General features: G+C 48.5%; 1 protein-coding gene across 5 annotated transcripts; it reads left to right on the top strand.

The window, feature by feature from the left end:
- The first annotated feature begins 12,738 nt into the window (after positions 1 to 12,738).
- Positions 12,739 to 19,696, top strand: LOC105494750 (mannosidase endo-alpha like). 5 transcript variants are annotated; one of them, XR_011622923.1, is made up of 5 exons: positions 12,739 to 13,335; positions 14,337 to 14,446; positions 15,313 to 15,389; positions 16,848 to 18,127; positions 18,405 to 18,482. XR_011622923.1 is itself a non-coding variant. In XM_011763519.3 (4 exons), the coding sequence occupies exons 1-4, from the start codon at positions 12,786 to 12,788 to the stop codon at positions 18,762 to 18,764; spliced, it is 1,443 nt and encodes a 480-aa protein (XP_011761821.2). In that variant the 5' UTR covers positions 12,739 to 12,785; the 3' UTR covers positions 18,765 to 19,696. The 5 variants fall into 5 exon arrangements, 4 of the variants coding, with proteins under 4 accessions (XP_011761821.2, XP_011761823.1, XP_011761819.1 ...); XM_011763519.3 differs by lacking the exons at positions 15,313 to 15,389; positions 16,848 to 18,127 and adding an exon at positions 13,575 to 13,720 and having other exon boundaries at positions 18,128 to 19,696; XM_011763521.3 differs by lacking the exon at positions 16,848 to 18,127 and having other exon boundaries at positions 18,405 to 18,562.
- Positions 19,697 to 19,894: the final 198 nt, after the last annotated feature.

Raw genomic sequence — 19,894 nt, 5'->3', positions numbered from 1 at the left:
GTCTCTATTAAAAGAAAGAAACAAAAGGAAGGAAGAGGGAAAAAGATCTGGGGGACGCAGAAGGGACAGGGGAGGGCGTAGCATTTTTCTGCTTTGGTGGAGACCGTAATGATCTCTTATTATCATAGCCTATTCTTATCACGACATCTCTCAGGTCTAATGAGCCCACGATGAACCTTGATGCTGTGTTCTGCTTCATGTTATAATAATTCTTGCTGCTGGTTCTAGGCCAAACATTGTGTTAATGCCTTGTTTGTTCAATCCTTACTACAAATATATAAGACGGTTATTGCCCTATATTTCCTTCTCTCTGTATCCAAAGTTCTAAAGCGTAGTCCACTAGTCCACACTTCCCTATTTAATTTGTTTAACTTCACTTTCACTTTTAATCCAAGTAACACTGTACATAGTATTAAAAGTCAAACAGTATTACAAGGCTTATAATTGAAACAGAAATCTTCTGCTTCCTCCTCCCATCCCCGAGTTTCAACCACTTTTGCACCTTTGGTTTTATCTCCTGTCATTTCCCCACACTTACTGAACGTGGTGCTGAATCTCGCACAGGGTGGGCCCTTTGTAAGTGGAGGTTTTTCCTGCTCTCATTCTGTTCCATAAGCCTCATGACATGGTCAGTTGGGGGTGAGGAGACCCCAGTATATATGAAACAGCTCATGAACAACTCAGCTGACATCTACAAAGACTTACTGTGCGCCAGGTTCAGGAGAGAGTATTTATTGTGTGACGATTAAGAGCACAGGCAGATGTGGGCTGAGATCCTTCCCCAGCCTTTCTTCACCTGTAAAATGGGGAATGACCTTACCCATGACAAAAGATTGCTGTGAGGATGGTGTGTGTGTGAGCAATCAAGCATCCTAAGACACAGCTAACATGGCTAAGGTGGTTTCTGCTCCACCCCATAGGGAGCCAACCACAGAGAAACCATGGTTGGGAGACATCTTGAGGGATGGGCGAAATCTGAATAGGAAGGAAAAAGAAAAGTCATTACAAAGGAGAATCAGGCTGAGTGCAGTGGCTCACATCTGTAATCACAATATTTTGGAAGGCGAGGGTGGGAGGATCTCTTGAGCCCAAGAGTTCAAGACCAGCCTGGAGAACATGATGAGACCCCATCTTTGAAACAATAAAATAAAACAGAACTGAAGCACAGATATGAAGGCAGAAATAAACATGGCATGTTTGAGAGACAGTGAAAGGAGACCAATGTAACTTGAATGTCAGGTTCTTTTTTTTTTTTTTTTTCAGGGTCTCAAAAACAATGTTTATTTTGATACACAAAAGGTACCATCTAGCCATGATGCTGTAAAAACCGGAATTCCATCTGGTTACTACTCTTTGGAACAGGTATGAATGAAGTCTTTGACAGATTATTGTATGTGAGCAAATGGCTTCATGATAACATAAAACAGAGACACAGAATAAAAATTCATTTGGTATATACATATAGAACTAAATTTGTAGTTATTCAAAAACCTTTCAGTGTTTCATGTAAACAAGTTAATACCAGTATTTTTAAGCCAGATTTTCTGGAACATATACATATGTAGGTGCTTAAGCCTGAAACAGGTCTTTCTACTCTCACTCCATTCTCAAATGAAAAATCTGTAAAGATATCTTTTGTTCCTCCAATCTTCTGATTTGTCTTCTTAGTAACTCATTACAGTGTAATTTACTGGTTAAATCACATAGTTGTGTGTGGTGGAGGAAAAGAATACAACTTTGGCCAGTATAAGTATACAAGACAATATCTCTGTTCTTCTCTTTTTTTTTTTTTTTTTTTTTTGAGATGGAGTCTTGCTCTGTCGCCCAGGCTGGAGTGCAGTGACATAATCTTGGCTCACTGCAAGCTCCGCCTCCTGGGTTCATGCCATTCTGCCTCAGCCTCCCGAGTAGCTGGGACTAGAGGCGCCCGCCACCACGACCAGCTAATTTTTTGTATTTTTAATAGAGACGGGGTTTCACTGTGTTAGCCAGGATGGTCTCCATCTCTTGACCTCAGGATCCGCCCTCCTCGGCCTCAGTGCTGGGATTACAGGTGTGAGCCACCACTCCTGGCCTTAAAACATTTTAAATTAGCCAGGCATAGTAGTGCCACCTGTAGTCCCACCTACTGGGGAGGCTGAGGCAGAAGGAATGCTTGAGCCCAGGGGTTCAAGACTGCAGTGAGCTATGATCCTGCTGCTGCACTCCAGCCTAGGCAACACAGCAAGTCTCTCAAACATGCCGTGGTTATTTCTGCCTTTAGGTCTGTGCTTCAATTCTGTTTTATTTTTTTTTTTTAGAGATGGGGTCTCACTATGTTGCCCAAGCTGGTCTTAAAAATAACTAAAATAAAACTTTAAAATATCTAAAATATCTAAAACATAAAAATAAAACGTAAAAATATCTAAAAAATAAACATTAAAAAAATGTGCCTCAGAGATTGGGGTGCCCTTGGTTGGGGAGGTAGGTAGTGGAATTGACAGTAAAATATGCAAGTGAAAATTCTAGCAGATGCATGAAGAACACATGAGGCATGCTCCCTTCTCCAGGAAAATGAACTTGCTGTTTCTTCATCCTGGAACTCACTTCTTCCAAATGTCGGCACAGTTTTCTTCCTCTCTCCCTCAGGCCACCCTCTCAGGGAGGTCTTCTCTGCCCAACCTATTAAACATTGTAAAACTTCCCCAGCCTGGCCTTCCCTCTCCCCACCTCCTGCTTTGCTTTTCTCTACAGCACTTGTCATCTGACCATTCTGTTTTGTTTATTAATTGATCAGCATCCTAATATGAAGACTGTATAGAAATTAGATTCAGAGGAATTTAAATGTTGTGTTGGAGAGTTTAGAAAAAAACAACTAATACAGATATAGAGCTGGGCACAGTGGCTCACGCCTGTAATCCCAGCACTTTCGGAGCCAAGGCAGGCGGATTGCTTGAGCCCAGGAGTTCGAGACCAGGCTGGGAAGCAGAGTGAGACCCCCATTTTTACTAAAAATACAAAAATTAGGCGGGCTTGGTGGTGTACGTCTGTAGTCCCAGCTATTCAGGAAGCTGATGGGAGAGGATTGCTTGAGCCCAGGAGGTCAAGGCTACAGTGAGCCATGATCACGACACTGCACTCCAGTCTGGGCGACAGAGTGAGTCACTGTCTCAAATTAATTAATTAATAATTAATTAATTAATGTAGAAAACAAATGGGAAAAATAGGGAATTATTAACTCCAGGAGAAACAAAAATTGTACAAGAAAGGATGTGTAATCACAGGTCAATACTTGGTTCAACAGTGAAAAATGTTATAAAATATAATATATTCACTAGTGATTTAACCTAAAAAATGATATGGCCGGGCACGGTGGCTCATGCCTGTAATCTCAGCACTTTGGAAGGATGAGGCAGGTGGATCACCTGAAGTCAGGAGTTTGAGACCAGCCTGGCTGACATGGCAAAACCCCATCTTTAATTAAAAATACAAAAATTAGCCGGGCATGATGGTGCACATCTGTAATCCCAGCTACTTGGGAGGCCGAGAAAAAAGAATCGCTTGAACCCAGGAGGCAGAGGTTGCAGTGAGCTGAGATCCTGCCACTGCACTCCAGCCTGGGTGACAGAGCAAGACTTCGTCTCAGAAAAAAAAAAAAAAAAAAAGACACAGGCTGGGTGTGGTGGTTGATGCCTGTAATCCCAACACTTTGGGAGGCCAAAACAGGTGGATCACCTGAGGTCAGGAGTTCGAGATCAGCCTGATCAACATGGTGAAACCCCATCTCTACTAAAAATACAAAAATTAGCTGGGTGTGGGGTGGGCGGCACCTGTAATCCTGGCTACTCGGGAGGCTGAGGCAGGAAAATCGCTTGAACTCGGGAGGTAGAGGTTTCAGTGAGCGAAGATCACACCATTGCATGCCAGCCTGGGTGACACAGCGAGACTCCATTTCAAAAAAAAAAAAATACAACCACATGGGGCAATGACAAAGGAGAATGCAGTGACACACTCTCAGCTCACTGCAACTTTCGCCTCAACACACTCTCAGCTCACTACAACTTCCGGGGCTCAAGTGATTCTCCTGCATCAGCCTCCTGAGTAGCTGGGATTACAGGTGTGTGCCACCACACCCAGCTAATTTTTGCATTTTTTGTAGAGACAGGGTTTCACCATGTTGGCCAGACTGATCTCCAACTCCTGACCTCAGGTGATCCACCTGCCTTGGCTTTCCAAAGTGCTGGGATTACAGGCGGGAGCCACCATTCCAGGCCTAGCCTATCTATCAGTTTCAGCTGTTCTGGGAAAGGGCCTTCTTGGGTGTCCTCCTGCTTCCATTGGGCAGATTGCTCTTCGGGCTTACTGCACAGATAGTGCTCTGGGACTCCCCTGAGCTTTTCTTCTGTGTTAGATTTCCTTTTTACTGGATCCCAAGTTCCTCCTCTCCTTTTTTATTTTCTTGTCTATTATATTTTTTGGTAGCTTCCTGAGAAAGACAGCATAGGAGAAAAAACAATTGAGACCTTGAATACCTAAAAACAATGTCTATTCTAGACCAGTCTGGGCAACATGGTGAAACCCCGTCTTTATCAAAAATAGAAAGATTAGGCATGGTGATGCATGCCTATAGTCCCAGCTACTTGGGGGGCTGAATTAGGAAGATCACCTGAGCTAGGGAGGCAGAGGTTGCAATGAACTGAGATTGCACCACTGCACTCCAGCCTGGGCTGGAGTGAGACTCCAACTCAAAAAAAAAAAATTAAATAAAAAAAGAAAAAAAAAAGAAAAGTCTATTCCATTCGCATAATTAAAAATTTTTTTTTCATTCTACTTGACTACAAGGTTGAATACACCACCCTCACAATTTTAAAACTAATTGTAGAATTCTAGGTCCAAAATTATTTTCCCTCAGAATTTTGGATGGAATTCTCCCCTGCCTTCTGCTTTCCAGGGCCATTCTAATTCCAAATCCTTGACTTCTTTTTCTTTGAAAGCTTTTTGGATCTTCTCTTTGTTTTCAATGTCCTAAACTTTCATGATGATGAGTACTGTGTGGGTCATTTTTTCATTCGTTGTTCACTTAGGGGGCTACTGCAATCCAGAACGTCATGTCCCAGGAAATTTTAGTTTATGAGTTCTTTGATGATTTCTCGTTTCAGTGTTCTGAAAGGTTCCTCAGGGTGGGTTTGTTTTTCTACTTCCTGGGAGAGTCCTTGGCTTTATCATCCAAAACTTTCTATTGTAATAAAATTTTAAATTTAGGCTCTATTGTTTTAATTTCCAAGAGCTTTTCATTGGTTTCTGATCAATCCTTCCCCCCATTTACACAGCATTCTGGTTGTGTTTCGTGAATATGAAAATCTGTTTATTTGGCTAGCTGCATTCTGTTTTCTTCTCATCAACTCTTTCACTCTTACTTTTTTTCATTTTTATTTTTGGAGGGTCTCAGTCTGTCACCTAGACTGGAGTGCAGTGGCGCTATCATGGCTCACCACAGCCTCAACCTCCTGGGTTCAAACAATCCCCCTGCCTCAGCCTCCCAAAGTTCTGGGGATTACAAGCATGAGTCACTGCACCAGGCTAGCTCTCACTGTTTCTTCCTTCCTTTCTTTCTTTTTTGTTTGTTAGCTTGTTTTTATATCTGGCTTTCATTCAGGGAGCTTTCACTAAATGTCTGAGAATCATTAGTTTTTCACGTTTAGAGTGAGGCACTAGGAAGCTGATTGAAAGATCTGAACGCAAGAGGCATGTTGTCTGATTTGTGTGTTTCATTCTGGGTTGATCAGGCAGTAAGCTGACTTTTCAATATGTGGAGGATTTTCCTCAAGGGTCTCAATGTCAGTCTGCGCAGAACTTTTCCCAGGGGTCTTTCTTTTTCTCCAGGGAGTCACTTGGACTTCTGCCTGGAAGGTTAACTTTAAATATTTTTTATGGCCAGGTGCAGTAGCTCACACCTGTAATCCCAGCACTTTGGGAGGCCGAGCCTGGTGGATCACTTGAGGTCAGGAGTTGGAGACCAGCCTGGCCAACATGGTGAAACCTTGTCTCTACTAAAAATACAAAAACTAGGCCGGGAGCAGTGCCTCACTCCTGTAATCCTAGCACTTTGGGAGGCTGAGGCGGGTGGATCATGAAGTCAGGAGTTTGAGACCAGCGAGGTCAACATAGTGAAACTCCATCTCTACTAAAAATACAAAAACTAGCCAGGCAAGGTGGTACACACCTGTAGTCCCAGTTACTTGGGAGGCTGAGGCAGGAGAATCACTTGAACCTGGGAGGTAGAGGTTGTAGTGAGCCAAGGTCACTCCACAGTACTCCAGCCTGACAGAGGTGACAGAGTGAGACTCCGTTTCAAAACAAACAAACAAACAAAAACATACACACACACAAAAAAAACCTAGCCAGTCATGGTGGCCCTCACCTATAACCCCAGCTACTCGAGAGGCTGGGGCATGAGAATTGCTTCAACCTGGCAGGTGGAGGTTAAAGTAGCCAAGATTATGCCACTGCACTCCAGCCTGGGAGACAGAGCGAGACTCCATCTCAAAAAAAAAAAATTTGTTTTTAATCTTTAATTTTTTAACTTACCTTAGAGACAAGGTGTCCCTATTTTGCTCAGGCTGTCCTCAAACTCCTGGGCTCAAGTGCTTCAGCCTCCCGAGTAGCTGGGATTACAGGCATGCACTACCATGCCCAGCTCCTGGAAGGCTGACCTATGACTGTCTGTGTTCCTGGGGCTGAGTGATGTAAAGAGCTGGACTTCTTGCCATTTACTGATCCAGACTCCCCTGGATTTCAGCATGGCCTCTCACTCCTCCCTCTCCTGTTACCTGGCACTCCTGTGTCTGGAGAATTTCTTGTTATACTCTTTCACAGAACAAACCTGTCATCTCCAGCCATAGCGGGGAAGGGTGGCTCTCTCAACACAGTCCTAGTTCTGTAAGGAAGAAGGGGAAAATTGACTCCGAGCAGATGTGGGAGAGACTTTTGGCTGTTTACCCAAATCCCCTTCCTTTCGCCCTTCTTTCTGATTTTGTTCACCTCTGAATGGCCTTGGCAAGGGATTTGCTTGGATGTGAATAGATGACACAATTCTGGCCAATCAGAAGTGATGGGAAATCTGCCGAGAGCTTCTAGAAGAGCTTATCTTACTTGTTAAAAGGATTATAAAATAGGACCATTCCCTTTTCTGCACCTGGATGTTGTCCTGTGGAAATGGGATGCTTGGAACTGCTTCCATCCTTCTCAATCATGAAGGCAAGGCCAAAAAAAAAAAGAATCACAGAGAAGGTGATCTGATGTCACAGTGTCTTTGAACCCTTACATTAACCATCTCTAGAACCAGACTAGTTAAAGACTCCTTAATATCTGGGGTAATAAATACACTATACTCTAAGCCCTAAAGGACCAGTCAAATCAGCATCACCTGGCATCTTGTTAGAAACATAGACTCTTGGCCAGGCACAGTGGCTCTCATCTCAGCACTACAGGATACTGAGGCAGGTGGATTGCTTGAGCCCAGGAATTTGAGACTAGCCTGGGCAACATGGCGAAACCCCATCTCTACCAAAAAACAAAAACAGAAACAAAAATTAGCCAGGTGTGGTGATGCACACCTGCAGTCTCAACTACTTGGGAGGCTGAGGTGGGAAGTCTGCTTGAGCCCAGGAGGCGAAGGTTGCAGTAAGCTGTGACTGCGCCACTGCACACCAGACTGGGTGATAGGGTGAGACCTTGTCTCAAAAAACAAACAAACAAACAAAACAAAACAAAACAAAAAAACAGGTTTCATTCCAGACCTACTGAATCAGGATCTATATTTTTAACAAGATCCTCAGGGGACTGACATGCGCACTAAAGTTTGAGAAGCACTTTAAGCCATGTTTAGCTGCTTTCCTTCTTATTTGTGGCTGAACACACATTCTAATCAATAGAATGGGTGTAATACACACCTTGAATGCCATGTGTCACATCTCTTTGGTCCACCTTGATTTTAGGAACAGTTTTTAGGCAGAACTCTTAAGATGTCCCCCACCAAGATTCCTGTCCTTTAGCTACTCAATTAAAAATAATCTAGTTACTGTTGTGAAGGGACCTTGTGGAATGGAATGAAGTTTACTAATTAGTTGACCTTATATTTTATAATTTTTTTAATTAAAAAAAAGTTTTAGAGATGAGGTCTCATTATGTTACCCAGGCTGCTCTCTAACTTCTGGGCTCAAGCAACCTACACACCTTGGCCTCCTAAAGTACTGGGACAGGTGTGAGCCATTGTGCCTGGCCTTTTTTTTTTTTTTTTTTTTGTAGCAACAGGGTCTTGCTATATTGCTCAGACTGGCCTCGAACCCCTGGGCTCAAGTGATCCTCCCATCTTGGCCTCCCAAAGTGCTGGGATTACGGGCATGAACCACCACACTTGGCCAATAATTAACCTTTAACTGGGGAAGTTACCCTGGATTATCTGACGGCATCTCATATATCACATGAGCTCTTAAAACCAGAAGAGGAAGGTAGGAGAGAGAGGTAGAGAGGGAGGTTAGAGAGATCCAAAGTGTGAGAAGGACAAGATCTGATGTTGCTGGCTTTGAAGATGGAAGAAGGGGTCTACAAGCCAAGAAATGCAGCAGGCCTCTAGAACCTGAGAAAGACTCCCCAGATGACAGTCAGCAAGCAAATGGGGGCCTTAGCCCTGCAATTGTATGGAACTGAATTCTGCCATTGAGCTGGATGTAGATCCGTTCCTAGAGCCTAGAAAGCAGTGTAACCTGACAACGCCTTAATTTTGGCTTCGTGAGATTCCAACCAGAGAACTCACTAAGCAACACTGTGCCTAGACTTCTGACTTACGGAAATCATGAGACAGTAAACTTTTGTGCTGTTTTAACTACTAAATGTATAGTAATTTGTTACGACAGCTTAGAAAATGAGTACATCTAGGATGGATGGTTCTGTGCAAGCTTAGTCTTCCTCGCACTGGCGGCATCCCACTTGAATAAATAATGTCTGTCTCTCTTTATACCTGCTTCAAAACCTTCTCTGATGTCCTGGGAGTCTGCTTGGCAACAGGAGACCAGAAATACAAGGAAGTTAACTCCCCTAGGGAAAATGCTTGACCAGTGGAGGAGGGGGTCAGTAGATAATTGCTTCAGCCTCACACCTCCAAACTCTGAGAGGCATTTGTACACTTCTGAAACGACCTGGCAGAATTAAGGCCCCATTATCTATAGCAGCGACATCCTCAGTGCACCATTGGTTTGGCTTTTCTTTTGTTCTTGTCTCATTCTGTTCACTTCCTAACTCTTACTTCCTGAGATTATCTCCCAAATGACCTCCTGCTCCCAAGTCCCCTTCTTGGTCTTGTCAGAGATTGATAGGCAATCAATAGTCAGCTCCATCAGCTCACCTTGCTCAGAATAAAAGGGTAACTTATTGGAAGAATGGTCCGGGTTTCACACTGCAACTAGACTGCCGGGAAAACTGAAATCAGGACTCCAATACCACTAAGTTTCTCTCTGTCCCCTCCCTCTAATGGCATTATCTTGTTTGTTTGTTTGTTTGTTTTTGAGAGAGGGTCTCACTTGGTCACCCAGGCTGGGGTGCAGTGGTGTCATCACGGCTCGCTGTAGCCTTGACCTCTCAGGCTCAAGTGATCCTCCCACCTCAACCTCCCGAGTAGTTGGGAGTACAGGCGTATGCCACCATGGCAGACTAATGTATTTTAATTTTTTGTAGAGATGAGGTCTCACTATGTTACCCAGGTTGATCTCAAATGCCTGAACTCAAGTCATCCTCCCACCTCAGCCTCCCAAAGTGCTGCGATTACAGGCATGAGCCACCACACCCGGCAAATGGCATTATCTTTAAAGACAATAAAATCTCTCCTCCAGACCAGAGAGTAAAATCCCAAAAAATGATTGGAATTGATGCCCTTTGGGTCAGTATTCCTGATTGGTCCAATGGAAGACGGGATGCTATCACTGGCCCAACTCTGACCACCAGGTCAGAGTTCTAGGCCTGGGTCAAACCATCATGGCCAGGTGGCAGTGTCAGGGACTCCAGGCATAGCCAACAGGGGAAACAACTGTTTCAGGGCATCCCAGAAATAGTGGGATGACTGGGAGCTGGGGAAACCTTCCCACTAGTTTTCCAAAACGACCACCACCCATTCCCTGTTCTTTTAGTTCCTAGTTAATGATTCCTTCTGTTTCCTTCTTAGACTCTCTCCTTCCTCTGCCTGTCCCAGAAATGCTGGTGTTACTGAGAGTTCCATCCTTACCCGTTTTCTTTTCTTCTCTTCTCTCTTCTCTTCTCTTCTCTTCTCTCCTTCCTTCATTCTTTCTTTTCTTTTCTTTTCTCTTTCTTTCTGAGAGTTCCATCCTTACCCGTTTTCTTCTCTTCTCTCCTCTCCTCTCTTCTCTCCTTCCTTCCTTTCTTTTCTTTCTTTCTTTCTCTTTCTTTCTTTCTTTCTCTCTCTCTCTTTCTTTCTTTCTGAGAGTTCCATCCTTACCCGTTTTCTTCTTTTTTGTTCTCTCCTCTCTTCTCCCTTTCCTTCCTTCCTTTCTCTTTTCTTCTTTCTTTCTTTCTTTGTTTCTTTCTTTGTTTCTTTCTTTCTTTCTTTCTTTCTTTCTTTCTTTCTTTCTTTCTTTCTTTCTTTCTTTCTTTCTTTCTTTCTTTCCTTCCTTCCTTCCTTCCTTCCTTCCTTCCTTCTGAGAGTTCCATCCTTACCCGTTTTCTTTTCTTTCTCTCTCTCTCTCTCTCCTTTCTTTTTTTGAAACGGAGCCTCACTCTGCCATCCAGGCTGGAGCACAGTGGTGTGATCTCAGCTCACTGCAACCTCTGCCTCCCAGGTTCAAGCAATTCTCCTGCCTCAGCCTCCCAAGTAGCTGGGACTACAGGAGCCCGCCACCTCACCTGGCTAATTTTTTGTATTTTAGTAGAGACAGGGTTTCACCGTGTTGCCCAGGCTGGTCTCGAACTCCTTAGCTCAGGCAATCCACCCGCCTCAGCCTCTCAAAGTGCTGGGATTACAGGCGTGAGCCACCACACCCGGCCTCTTCTCAGTCTTTCTATTCCCAGAGTCACCTCATTCTTTGGTAGACATGGTATTCTCTCCAACATTTAACCCACTCCACAAATGTAATCTAATCTAGTCAAGGTAATTCTATTCCCCTCGGCAACAATTTGTCTGGCATAAAAAGGCTTAAACCAGATTAGATCAATGAGATTCAATGAGATGTTTGTTTAGGACTTCTGGGAGAGAGAAATCAGTCTTACCCTTGCCTGTGGAATGGGAGGAGGAGTCAATGGCCATAGCAGCCACTTTGTGGCATGAGGGGAACAGGCTTTGTATATGAAGTCAGTGGTGGGGAGAGTAGAAGAGTGAGACGGGAACATCTCACTGATGACATTGTTAGATCAGAGAATATACCCACTCTGTCCTGCCATTGGGCTTCTTGCTTTGCAAGTTGATACATTGGCATATTCCTGAAGCCAGGCTGAATCGGGAATCTGCAACCTGGAGCTGAAGGCATTCCACTTCATTCACACTTAGCACCATAAGGTCTCTCAAGCTCACTTTCCTGGGCTGCAGGTGTACCAACACTTCCCAACCTTGCTGCTCCTCTTCCTGGGTTCCCTATAATTCATTTTACGTAACCAATAAGAACTGGATGCCCGCCATCATCCTAAGCACTGTTTTAGACATGCAATGAAACAAAGTTGCTGTCATTGCGGATCACTGAAGGAGGCATATGATAAACAAAACTATCTTCTGAATAAATGAAGTAATGAATAACGCAGTGTAGGAACTCTAGCAATATCCAGTGAAAAGCTTTTATCTACAGACTATCACACCAGGGGCTGGTACTCACTCAAACGGCACTAGGAAGCGAGTGTCAGATCCTGTCCTGGCAGCCCTTGGCGTCTAACAAGGTAAATAAGACGGGGCCTGTCCTCTGGAGCCCAGAATCCAGGAAGAAAGACACAAATGTACTGAGTAATTGCTTTTCAGATCGCGTGGAAGTGCTTTGGAGAGTGCGAGCTCTGGAGAGTACGTCCTGACCCGGGGTCCAGGCCCAGTCAGTGTGACCTTGCCCGAGTCACGGTTGCCCTCCGCCCGCCAGTCCCCGGCCGGCGACTGTAGGGTCCGACTCCTCGAGATTTCTCGACGCCCCTTCCACCGAGATTCAGGGGCTGCCTGGGGAGCCGGGGAGGGGGGCCGAGGGATGAGGTACGTGGGGCTAGAAGGGTGGCACTGAGACCCATAGGGAGGGGGCCAGTGAAGTGAGTAAAGAGGGATCGACAGAGAAGGAAATCCTTGGGGAGCGGACCACCAACGCGCGCTTCCTCCCCTCCCCGCCCCCGCCCCCGCCGCCCCAGCGCTGCCGCCGCGCCGCCCCTCTCCGGCGCTCCGGAAGGCCGGCGTCCCCGCTCCCCAGCGAGGCGCCGCCACCCGCCGCCCAGGCAGCCAGGCTTGAGGGGAACTGGCTTTGTATAGGAAGGACTCTTCCTCCGCGGGCCACGCGGCCTGTCTCAGGTCCCTGCTCCTGTGGCCCGAAACTCGCCGTTCGCTGGGCCTTGCGTCGCCCTCGGCGTCCAGTTCCCCCTCGGCTCGCGGCCACTTGGTCCGCGCCGCCTGCGTCCTGTGTGCCGAGCCCGCCCGCACTGCGGGGACAGGCCGGGCGCCGCCCACGCCGCGCTCTGCCGGGCGCACAGTCTCCCAAGGAAGCGTGCGGGCGGGCGGGCAGGCGGCCATGGCGCGGCGCGCGGGGAGGTAGCGGGGCGGCCGCAGGAGCGCACGGTCGGCCATGGCCCGGCGGCGGCGCCGCGCCTGCATAGCTCTGTTCCTGGTGCTGCTCTTCGCCTTCGGCACCCTCATGGGCCTGCGCACGCTCAAGGCTCCGGACGGACTCCCGGCGCTGGGCCCGGGCCTGGAGCTGGCGCCCTTTGAGCGACGCCCGGAGGCGGCCCCAGCGCCCGCTGCCCGGGCCCCGGCAGCCCCTGCCGCGCCGCCCCCGCCGCCGCCGCCGCCCCGCACCGCGGACCCTGGCGGCTCCCCTAGGCCGGCACCCGCGGAGGCCGAGCCCGCCCCCGGGCAGAGCCTGAGCGTCTACTCGGACCTGCACGCCTTCTACTACTCGTGGTACGGGAGCCCGCGGCGCGAGGGCCACTACATTCACTGGGACCACGTCATGGTGCCGCACTGGGACCCCAAGATCTCGGCCAGCTACCCCCGCGGCCGCCACAGCCCCCCAGACGACTTGGGATCCAGCTTCTACCCGGAGCTGGGGCCCTACAGCTCCCGGGACCCCGAAGTGCTGCGGGAGCACATGACCCAGCTCAAGGAAGCCGCCATCGGTGAGCGCCCCCCACCCCGGGCGACCCTGCCCCCCAGCCTCGCCCTTCCTCCTTCCCACATCCCAGCTCCCTCTGGTCCTGTCACCGGGCGTTTGGTCCCACTTACCCGCCAGCCTGGCTTCTTAGCTGTTCCCTCCCACTCTCATCCTGGGCCCACCATGCGACACCGCCCCCTCCGTCTAGTATTCAGACCCCCTACCTGGGCCCTTCGACCCCTAACATCCAGGGCCCTTCCATAGGGCGGACCTGCTGGGAGTTTGCACCAGGAGAGGGAGGCAGAGTCTTCAAATTTGTTGGGCAATGGGAAGTGAGGCCTGGAGTCCTGGCCCGCAGGATCTGGGGTTCAGAGGAGTGGAACCTACGGTCGCCTCTGCTTTCACGGCAGGTACAGGGTAGAGCAGCAGCCCTTCCTGCTTTTACTGGCTGCAGAGAGGAAAGTGTGCCCGTGTTCCATGAAGGCCTCTGCTGTATTTGCAGTTGGGGGTAGTGTTGGGGGTTTAGAGGCTTTTCATCAAGCACCCAGCTAGAGGGAAGGTCCCTGGGCGCCTCCTTTGTAGGCTGGGGAGGGAAGGCTCACTTATTTCGGATATCATCACTGAATTCTGCTGGTTTTACAGATGCCCTCTGCTCAGGGCTCTTCTCCATGTGGCATGTTAGGGGTTAGGGGGCTTCTCTTTTTCAGAGGTAAGCCTGTGGCTTCCAGGTGGGTGTGGCACTGTCCACCCATTCCCTTTGTTCTACTACTTGCTGATGCACTCGAAAGCCTGGCTCCCTTCCGGCCTGGCGCGCTACGGTTCCCGCAGGCACTGCGCTTCAGCACCGCGGGCGTGGACAGCTCCGGGGCGCGAGGCTCTGGGACTCATCTGCCGGAAGTGAACCTGGCAGGAAGCTTGCTGCAGTTTTTTAGAAACCATTTTTGCAACTGGAGGTTTGTGAGAAAAAAAATCTCTGTTGAGGGGGGTACTGTGTGTCTCTGAAGTCGCCTCTGTATTGCGTCTCAGGCGTCCTGGTCCTGTCCTGGTACCCACCTGGCATGGCTGATGATAACGGAGAGCCCTCGGATGACCTGGTGCCCGCCATTCTGGACACCGCCCATCAGTACAGCATCCAGGTGAGTCTCCAAGAAGAGCCCACGTGCTCTCTGCCCTATTCTGGAGAGGTGCTCTCCTCCGCCCACAGGGTTAGTGCCTCCACAGAAGTTCTTGGCAGTAGCCCAGGGATAACAAATATGTGGCAAGTGTAGTTTTGGGGGAGGGTTCAGGTAAATGGTGCCTATGTTGCTCTTAGTGTTTTGAATTCTAAGAAAACTGAGAAAACTAAATATAGGACCAAGAGAAGACTAAATAATTATCACTTTTGTTAAATGGTAATAGAGGTTAGGTTGTAAACCCTGGTGGATAAAGGGTAGGCAAGAGCCAAAGGGACCTGCAGACTCAACTCTCTAGTGGGAGGCAGTGCTGGACCTCGAGGAGTAGACAGGTGTTCTCAGCAGGTGGGCTCACTTTCAAGAGGAAGGATGGAGCTGGACGAAGCATTTCCCTACATGTGCCAATCGAGTAAGTCATCCCTTGCTTCTGTGGTGAAGGAAGAAAAATGATAGAGAAGGAAGAAAAGCCCCACTCCCCATTCCTGAGGGGAATTCCACCACTGACATGTCTAACAGATCACAGCAGTTTCCCACCGACACAGCTTCAGCATACTTCTTCCACTGTTTCAGGCAGCTAGCACCAACCACTTGGTTGAAACCTATTAGCCACCAAAATGCTTCCCACATGCCATGCTGCGGGAGATGGGCAAACTGCTCAGCCCTGTTTTGGCCTCTAAGGGCAGCAGCTGCCTTTATCTCTACTGTGCCCACCAGCCAGGCACTCTTTTGAACTCAGCCTCTCCTCCAGGCCATGGTTAGATCCTGAGCCTGATATGTTGTGGCCCCTGGATAGACACTCACCTGACCAGTTACTCCTCTGTTTGTGGCAGGTGGCCTTCCACATCCAACCCTACAAGGGCCGGGATGACATCACTGTACATGACAACATCAAGTACATCATTGACACGTAAGGCTGTTCTGGGGGCTGGGATTTCGGTGGGGATCAAAATGGAGGTAGGGATAGGTTTGGAGGGGCAGGTCAAGAGACACAGGGCATAATGTCTATGTTCCCAGCAGCTGTTTTATAGTAGGAGAGTACTGGGCCTAAAGTCAGGCAGCCTGGGTTTCAATTCCTGTTCTGTGGCTTCTAATCTGTGATGAGGCAAGCCTTGTAACCTTGGAGTCTTGTGAGAATCACACGAGTTAATATATGTGAAAGTGACTTCTACAATGTAGGCACCTCATTTATTCATTCAAAAAGTATTGAATGAAGGCCAGGCGCGGTGGCTCACGCCTGTAATCCCAGCACTTTGGGAGGCTGAGGCAGGTAGATCACGAGGTCAGGAGTTTGAGACCAGCCTGACTAACATGGTGAAACCCCGTCTCTACTAAAAATAAAAAAATTAGCCAGGCATGGTGGTGCACACCTGTAATCCCAGCTAGTCAGGAGGCTGAGGCAGGAAAATCACTTGAATCCGGGAGGCAGAGGTTGCAGTGAGCCAAGATCACACCACTGCACTCCAGCCTGGGTGACAGAGCAAGACTGAGTCTCAAAAATAAATAAATAAGTAAATAAGTATTGAATGAGGCTGGGTGTGGTGGCTCATGCCTGTAATGACAGTGCTTTTTTATTTTTTTTTTTCCTTTCTTTTTTTGAGACAGAATCTCACTGTTGCTCAGGCTGGAGTGCAGTGGCACAATCTTGGCTCACTGCAACCTCTGCCTCCCGGGTTCAAGTGATTCTCCTGCCTCAGCCTCCCGAGTAGCTGGGATTACAGGTGCCCGCCACCACACCCAGCTAACTTTTGTATTTTTGTATCTTTACCTGGGCGTGGTGATGCACACCTATGGTCCCAGCTACTTGGGGGAGCTGAGGTGAGTGGATCACTTGAGCTCAGGAGTTTGAGGTTGCAGTGAACTATGATGGCACCACTTTACTCCAGCCTGGGGTTTCACCATGTTGGCCAGGCTGATCTTGAACTCCTGACCTCAGATGATCTGCCCACCTCAACCTCCCAAAGTGTTGGGATTACAGGTGTGAACCATCGCACCCGGCCTCCCAGGGCTTTGGGAGGCAGAGGTGGGAGGATTGATTGCTTGAGGCCAGGAGTTTGAGACCAGCCTAGGCAACAAAGCAAGACCCCATCTCTACTGAAAAAAAAATTAGCTGGGCATAGCAATGCATGCCTGTAGTAGTCCTAGGTACTTGGAAGGCAGAGGTGGGAGGATCACTTGAGCCCAGTTGTTCAAGGTTACAGTGAGCCACGATTATACCACTGCATTCCAGCTGAGAACAAAGCAAGACTCTGTCTCTTAAAAAAAAAAGAGTATTGAGCGCCTACATGTGTCCAGGCATTGTCTTAAGCCCAGCTGTACAGTAATGGGTAGGACTAGCAAAGTTTCTAATTTCATGTTTACTTTCTAGTGTATGTTGCAGGTATTGTGGAGCAGACAGTAATTAAATGAGAAAAATCAAACTGATCTATACAGGATTTTGTGCTAGAGTATGCCCAAGAAACTACGTAAGAATGGGTAGTCAGGTCAGGTGAGTCTGAAGAGACAACAGGTGAGCTAACACCTGAATGAGCAGTCAGGGCTGGGTGTGGTGGCTCACACCTGTAATCCCAGCACTTTGGGAGGCTGAGGTGGGACTTATCACTTGAGGTCAGGAGTTTGAGACCAGCTTGGGCAACATGGGGAGACTCCCATCTCTACAAAATCTTTTTTAAAAAATTAGCTGGGCATGGTGATGCATGCTTGTGGTCCCAGCTATTTGGGGGGGCTGAGGTGAGTGGATCACTTGAGCCCAGGAGTTTGAGGTTGCAGTGAGCTATGATGGCACCACTGTACTCCAGCCTGGGCGATACAGTGAGACTCTGTCTTAAGAATATTTAAAAAAAAAAAAAAAAAAAGGCCAGGCGCGGTGGCTCATGCCTGTAATCCCAACACTTTGGGAGGCTGAGGCGGGTGGATTGCCCGAGGTCAGGAGTTCAAGACCATCCTGGCCAACATGGTGAAACACCATCTCTGTTAAAAATACAAAAATTAGCCAGGTGTGGTGGCGGGTGCCTGTAATTCCAGTTACTTGAGAGGCTGAGGCAGGTGAATCGCTTGAACCCCAGGAGGTGGAGGTTGCAGAGAGCTGAGATCATCCACTGCACTCCAGCTCTGAGCAACAGAGCAAGACTCTGTCTCAAAAAAAAAAAAAAAGTAATAAGAAGAAAAAAGAAAAAGGGTCAGCTCTGCAAAGATCCGGAGGCAGGGAGAAAATTCCAAGCAGAGGGCTGGCAGATGCAAGGCCCATAAGATGAAACAAGCTTGCATGACACGTGACAGCCGGATAGAAAGGCCAGATGGGGAGTATTAGGTGGGTAAAGAGCAGGAATGGGGTAGGCAGGGCCAGATCAAGTAGGTGGGAATAATGAATGGATTTTACGGAGGCAGGATGGAAGCCTGGAGACCAGTTGTTACAATCCAGATGAAAGATGGTAGTGGCTTGGCTAAGGGTAGAGAAGTGAGGCTTAGGAATGACAACTGGGGAGAGGGAAGGGAACGAGGTTCTTGCTTAGAGGCATGATGAGTCCAACTGTGGAGACTGACTGGCTCCAAAACTGGGCTGTGTGGCATCCAGATCTCATCCACGGCAGGTCCTACAGTTGTGCTGGTCTCTCCCATCCAGCTGAGGCTCTTCTTTCTCTTTCTCAGGTATGGCTCCCATGGTGCATTTTACCGCTATAAGAACAGCATGGGGAAGAGCCTCCCACTCTTTTATATCTACGACTCATACCTGACGTCCCCTGAGGCCTGGGCCCACCTCCTGACACCAAACGGGCCCCACTCGATCCGCAACACGCCCTATGATGGGGTCTTCATAGCGCTGCTGGTGGAGGAGGGTCACACCCACGACATCCTGGCCGCCGGATTTGACGGCATGTACACCTACTTTGCCTCCAATGGTTTCTCCTTTGGTTCTTCCCATCAGAACTGGAAAGCTGTGAAGAACTTTTGTGATGCCAACAACCTCATGTTCATCCCCAGTGTGGGGCCTGGCTACATAGACACCAGCATTCGGCCCTGGAACAACCACAATACGCGCAACAGGGTCAACGGCAAGTACTATGAGACGGCCCTGCAGGCGGCCCTGACGGTGAGGCCCGAGATCGTCTCCATCACCTCCTTCAATGAGTGGCACGAGGGCACCCAGATTGAGAAGGCCATTCCCAAGAAGACACCCACCCGCCTGTATCTGGACTACCTGCCTCACCAGCCCAGCCTGTACCTGGAGCTGACCCGCCGCTGGGCAGAGCACTTCATCAAAGAGAAGGAGCAGTGGCTCATGTGAGGGGCCTGTAAACAGGGGCGTGAGGAGCTGATGTCCTTGCCTTGCTGGAAGATGTCACCACGTGGGGTTCAGCTGAGGTTGTAGGCACTCACTCATTCCCAGGTCAGAGGTCAGCAGCTAGGTGCTTCTGGGTGGGCTGTCAGGCCTGGGCCTGTGCAGCACAGAGACCATTCCTCAGGCGAGTGGTGCTGGGGTGCTCTGCGGTGATGGGAATGGCAGAGGCTGGCAGGTGACTGAACTTAGCCCAGGGCAGCTCCACGTTCTGGGAACACTTTCATGTAACCCCTTCTAATTTTGAACTCTGCAGCAGGCCGGTGCTGTGTAGTGGCCATCCACTCACCACCCTTGGAAGGGTGTCAGGGTCTGGGCTCGCATGTGCCCTGCTCCCTTCTGCCGGTCTGCGTCCTCTCCTCAGGCCTCCTTCTCACATCATCTGTCTTCTCTAAGTTAGGGAACCCTATTTGAGACTTTCAAAAAGGGAACTTCTAGGTTTAAGCTCCTCCCAGTAGATTCCTGAACCCAATTATCAGGAAATCATCCTGAGCACTCACAGGTTCATGTAACACTCACTCATCAAGCACCTTCCTATGTGCTAGGTGCTGGGGAAAACTTGACCAAGGAAGAGTTCCTGTCCTGAAGCTTCCAGGACCCAGCTTTCCTTATCTGGTGTGGCCTTGTAGCTAGTGCCTGGGCACAGTTGTTTTTCTTTTTGCAGTTTTACCTAGTGCTGGGCATTCAGTTCTTTCTCCTCTAAAAAAATACCTCTGTGCTCCAGAGCCTCATTTTTCCCCAGATGCATATTTAGCTCCAGGGAGAGGACTAGGAGGAAACCCCCTCCCTTTAGCTGCCTGAACTGACTGAGGCCCACTCACTAGAGCCATGTTCAGTGCTACTGTGATTTGTAGTAATTAAATATGAACTGGTATTCTCAAGTAAGCATTCCTTTTGCTCTCTTTAAGACCTCACAAATTCTGACCTTAGATTCTGGGACAAACTGACATATGAGTTGGGCTGGCTATGGCTTTACCACAAGTAGGTTTGCTTAAGAAATTACTAACAAAGCCGGGCACGGTGGCTCATGCCTGTAATCCCAGCACTTTGGGAGGCTGAGGCGGGTGGATCACCTGAGG

The sequence above is a fragment of the Macaca nemestrina genome, chromosome 1 (genome assembly GCF_043159975.1).
Source record: "Macaca nemestrina isolate mMacNem1 chromosome 1, mMacNem.hap1, whole genome shotgun sequence".
Taxonomy (NCBI): Eukaryota; Metazoa; Chordata; class Mammalia; order Primates; family Cercopithecidae; genus Macaca; species Macaca nemestrina.
This window is presented reverse-complemented; position numbering and strand designations above follow the sequence as displayed.

What these genes read in the sequence shown, in the direction of transcription:
- LOC105494750 (XM_011763519.3), top strand. Translation starts at nt 12,786, where the DNA reads ATGGCCCGGCGGCGGCGCCGCGCCTGCATAGCTCTGTTCCTGGTGCTG. An exon ending in GCTCAAGGAAGCCGCCATCG is followed by an intron (nt 13,336 to 13,574) that starts GTGAGCGCCCCC and finishes GCCCTTCCATAG; the next exon opens with GGCGGACCTGCTGGGAGTTT. An exon ending in CGCCTCTGCTTTCACGGCAG is followed by an intron (nt 13,721 to 14,336) that starts GTACAGGGTAGA and finishes ATTGCGTCTCAG; the next exon opens with GCGTCCTGGTCCTGTCCTGG.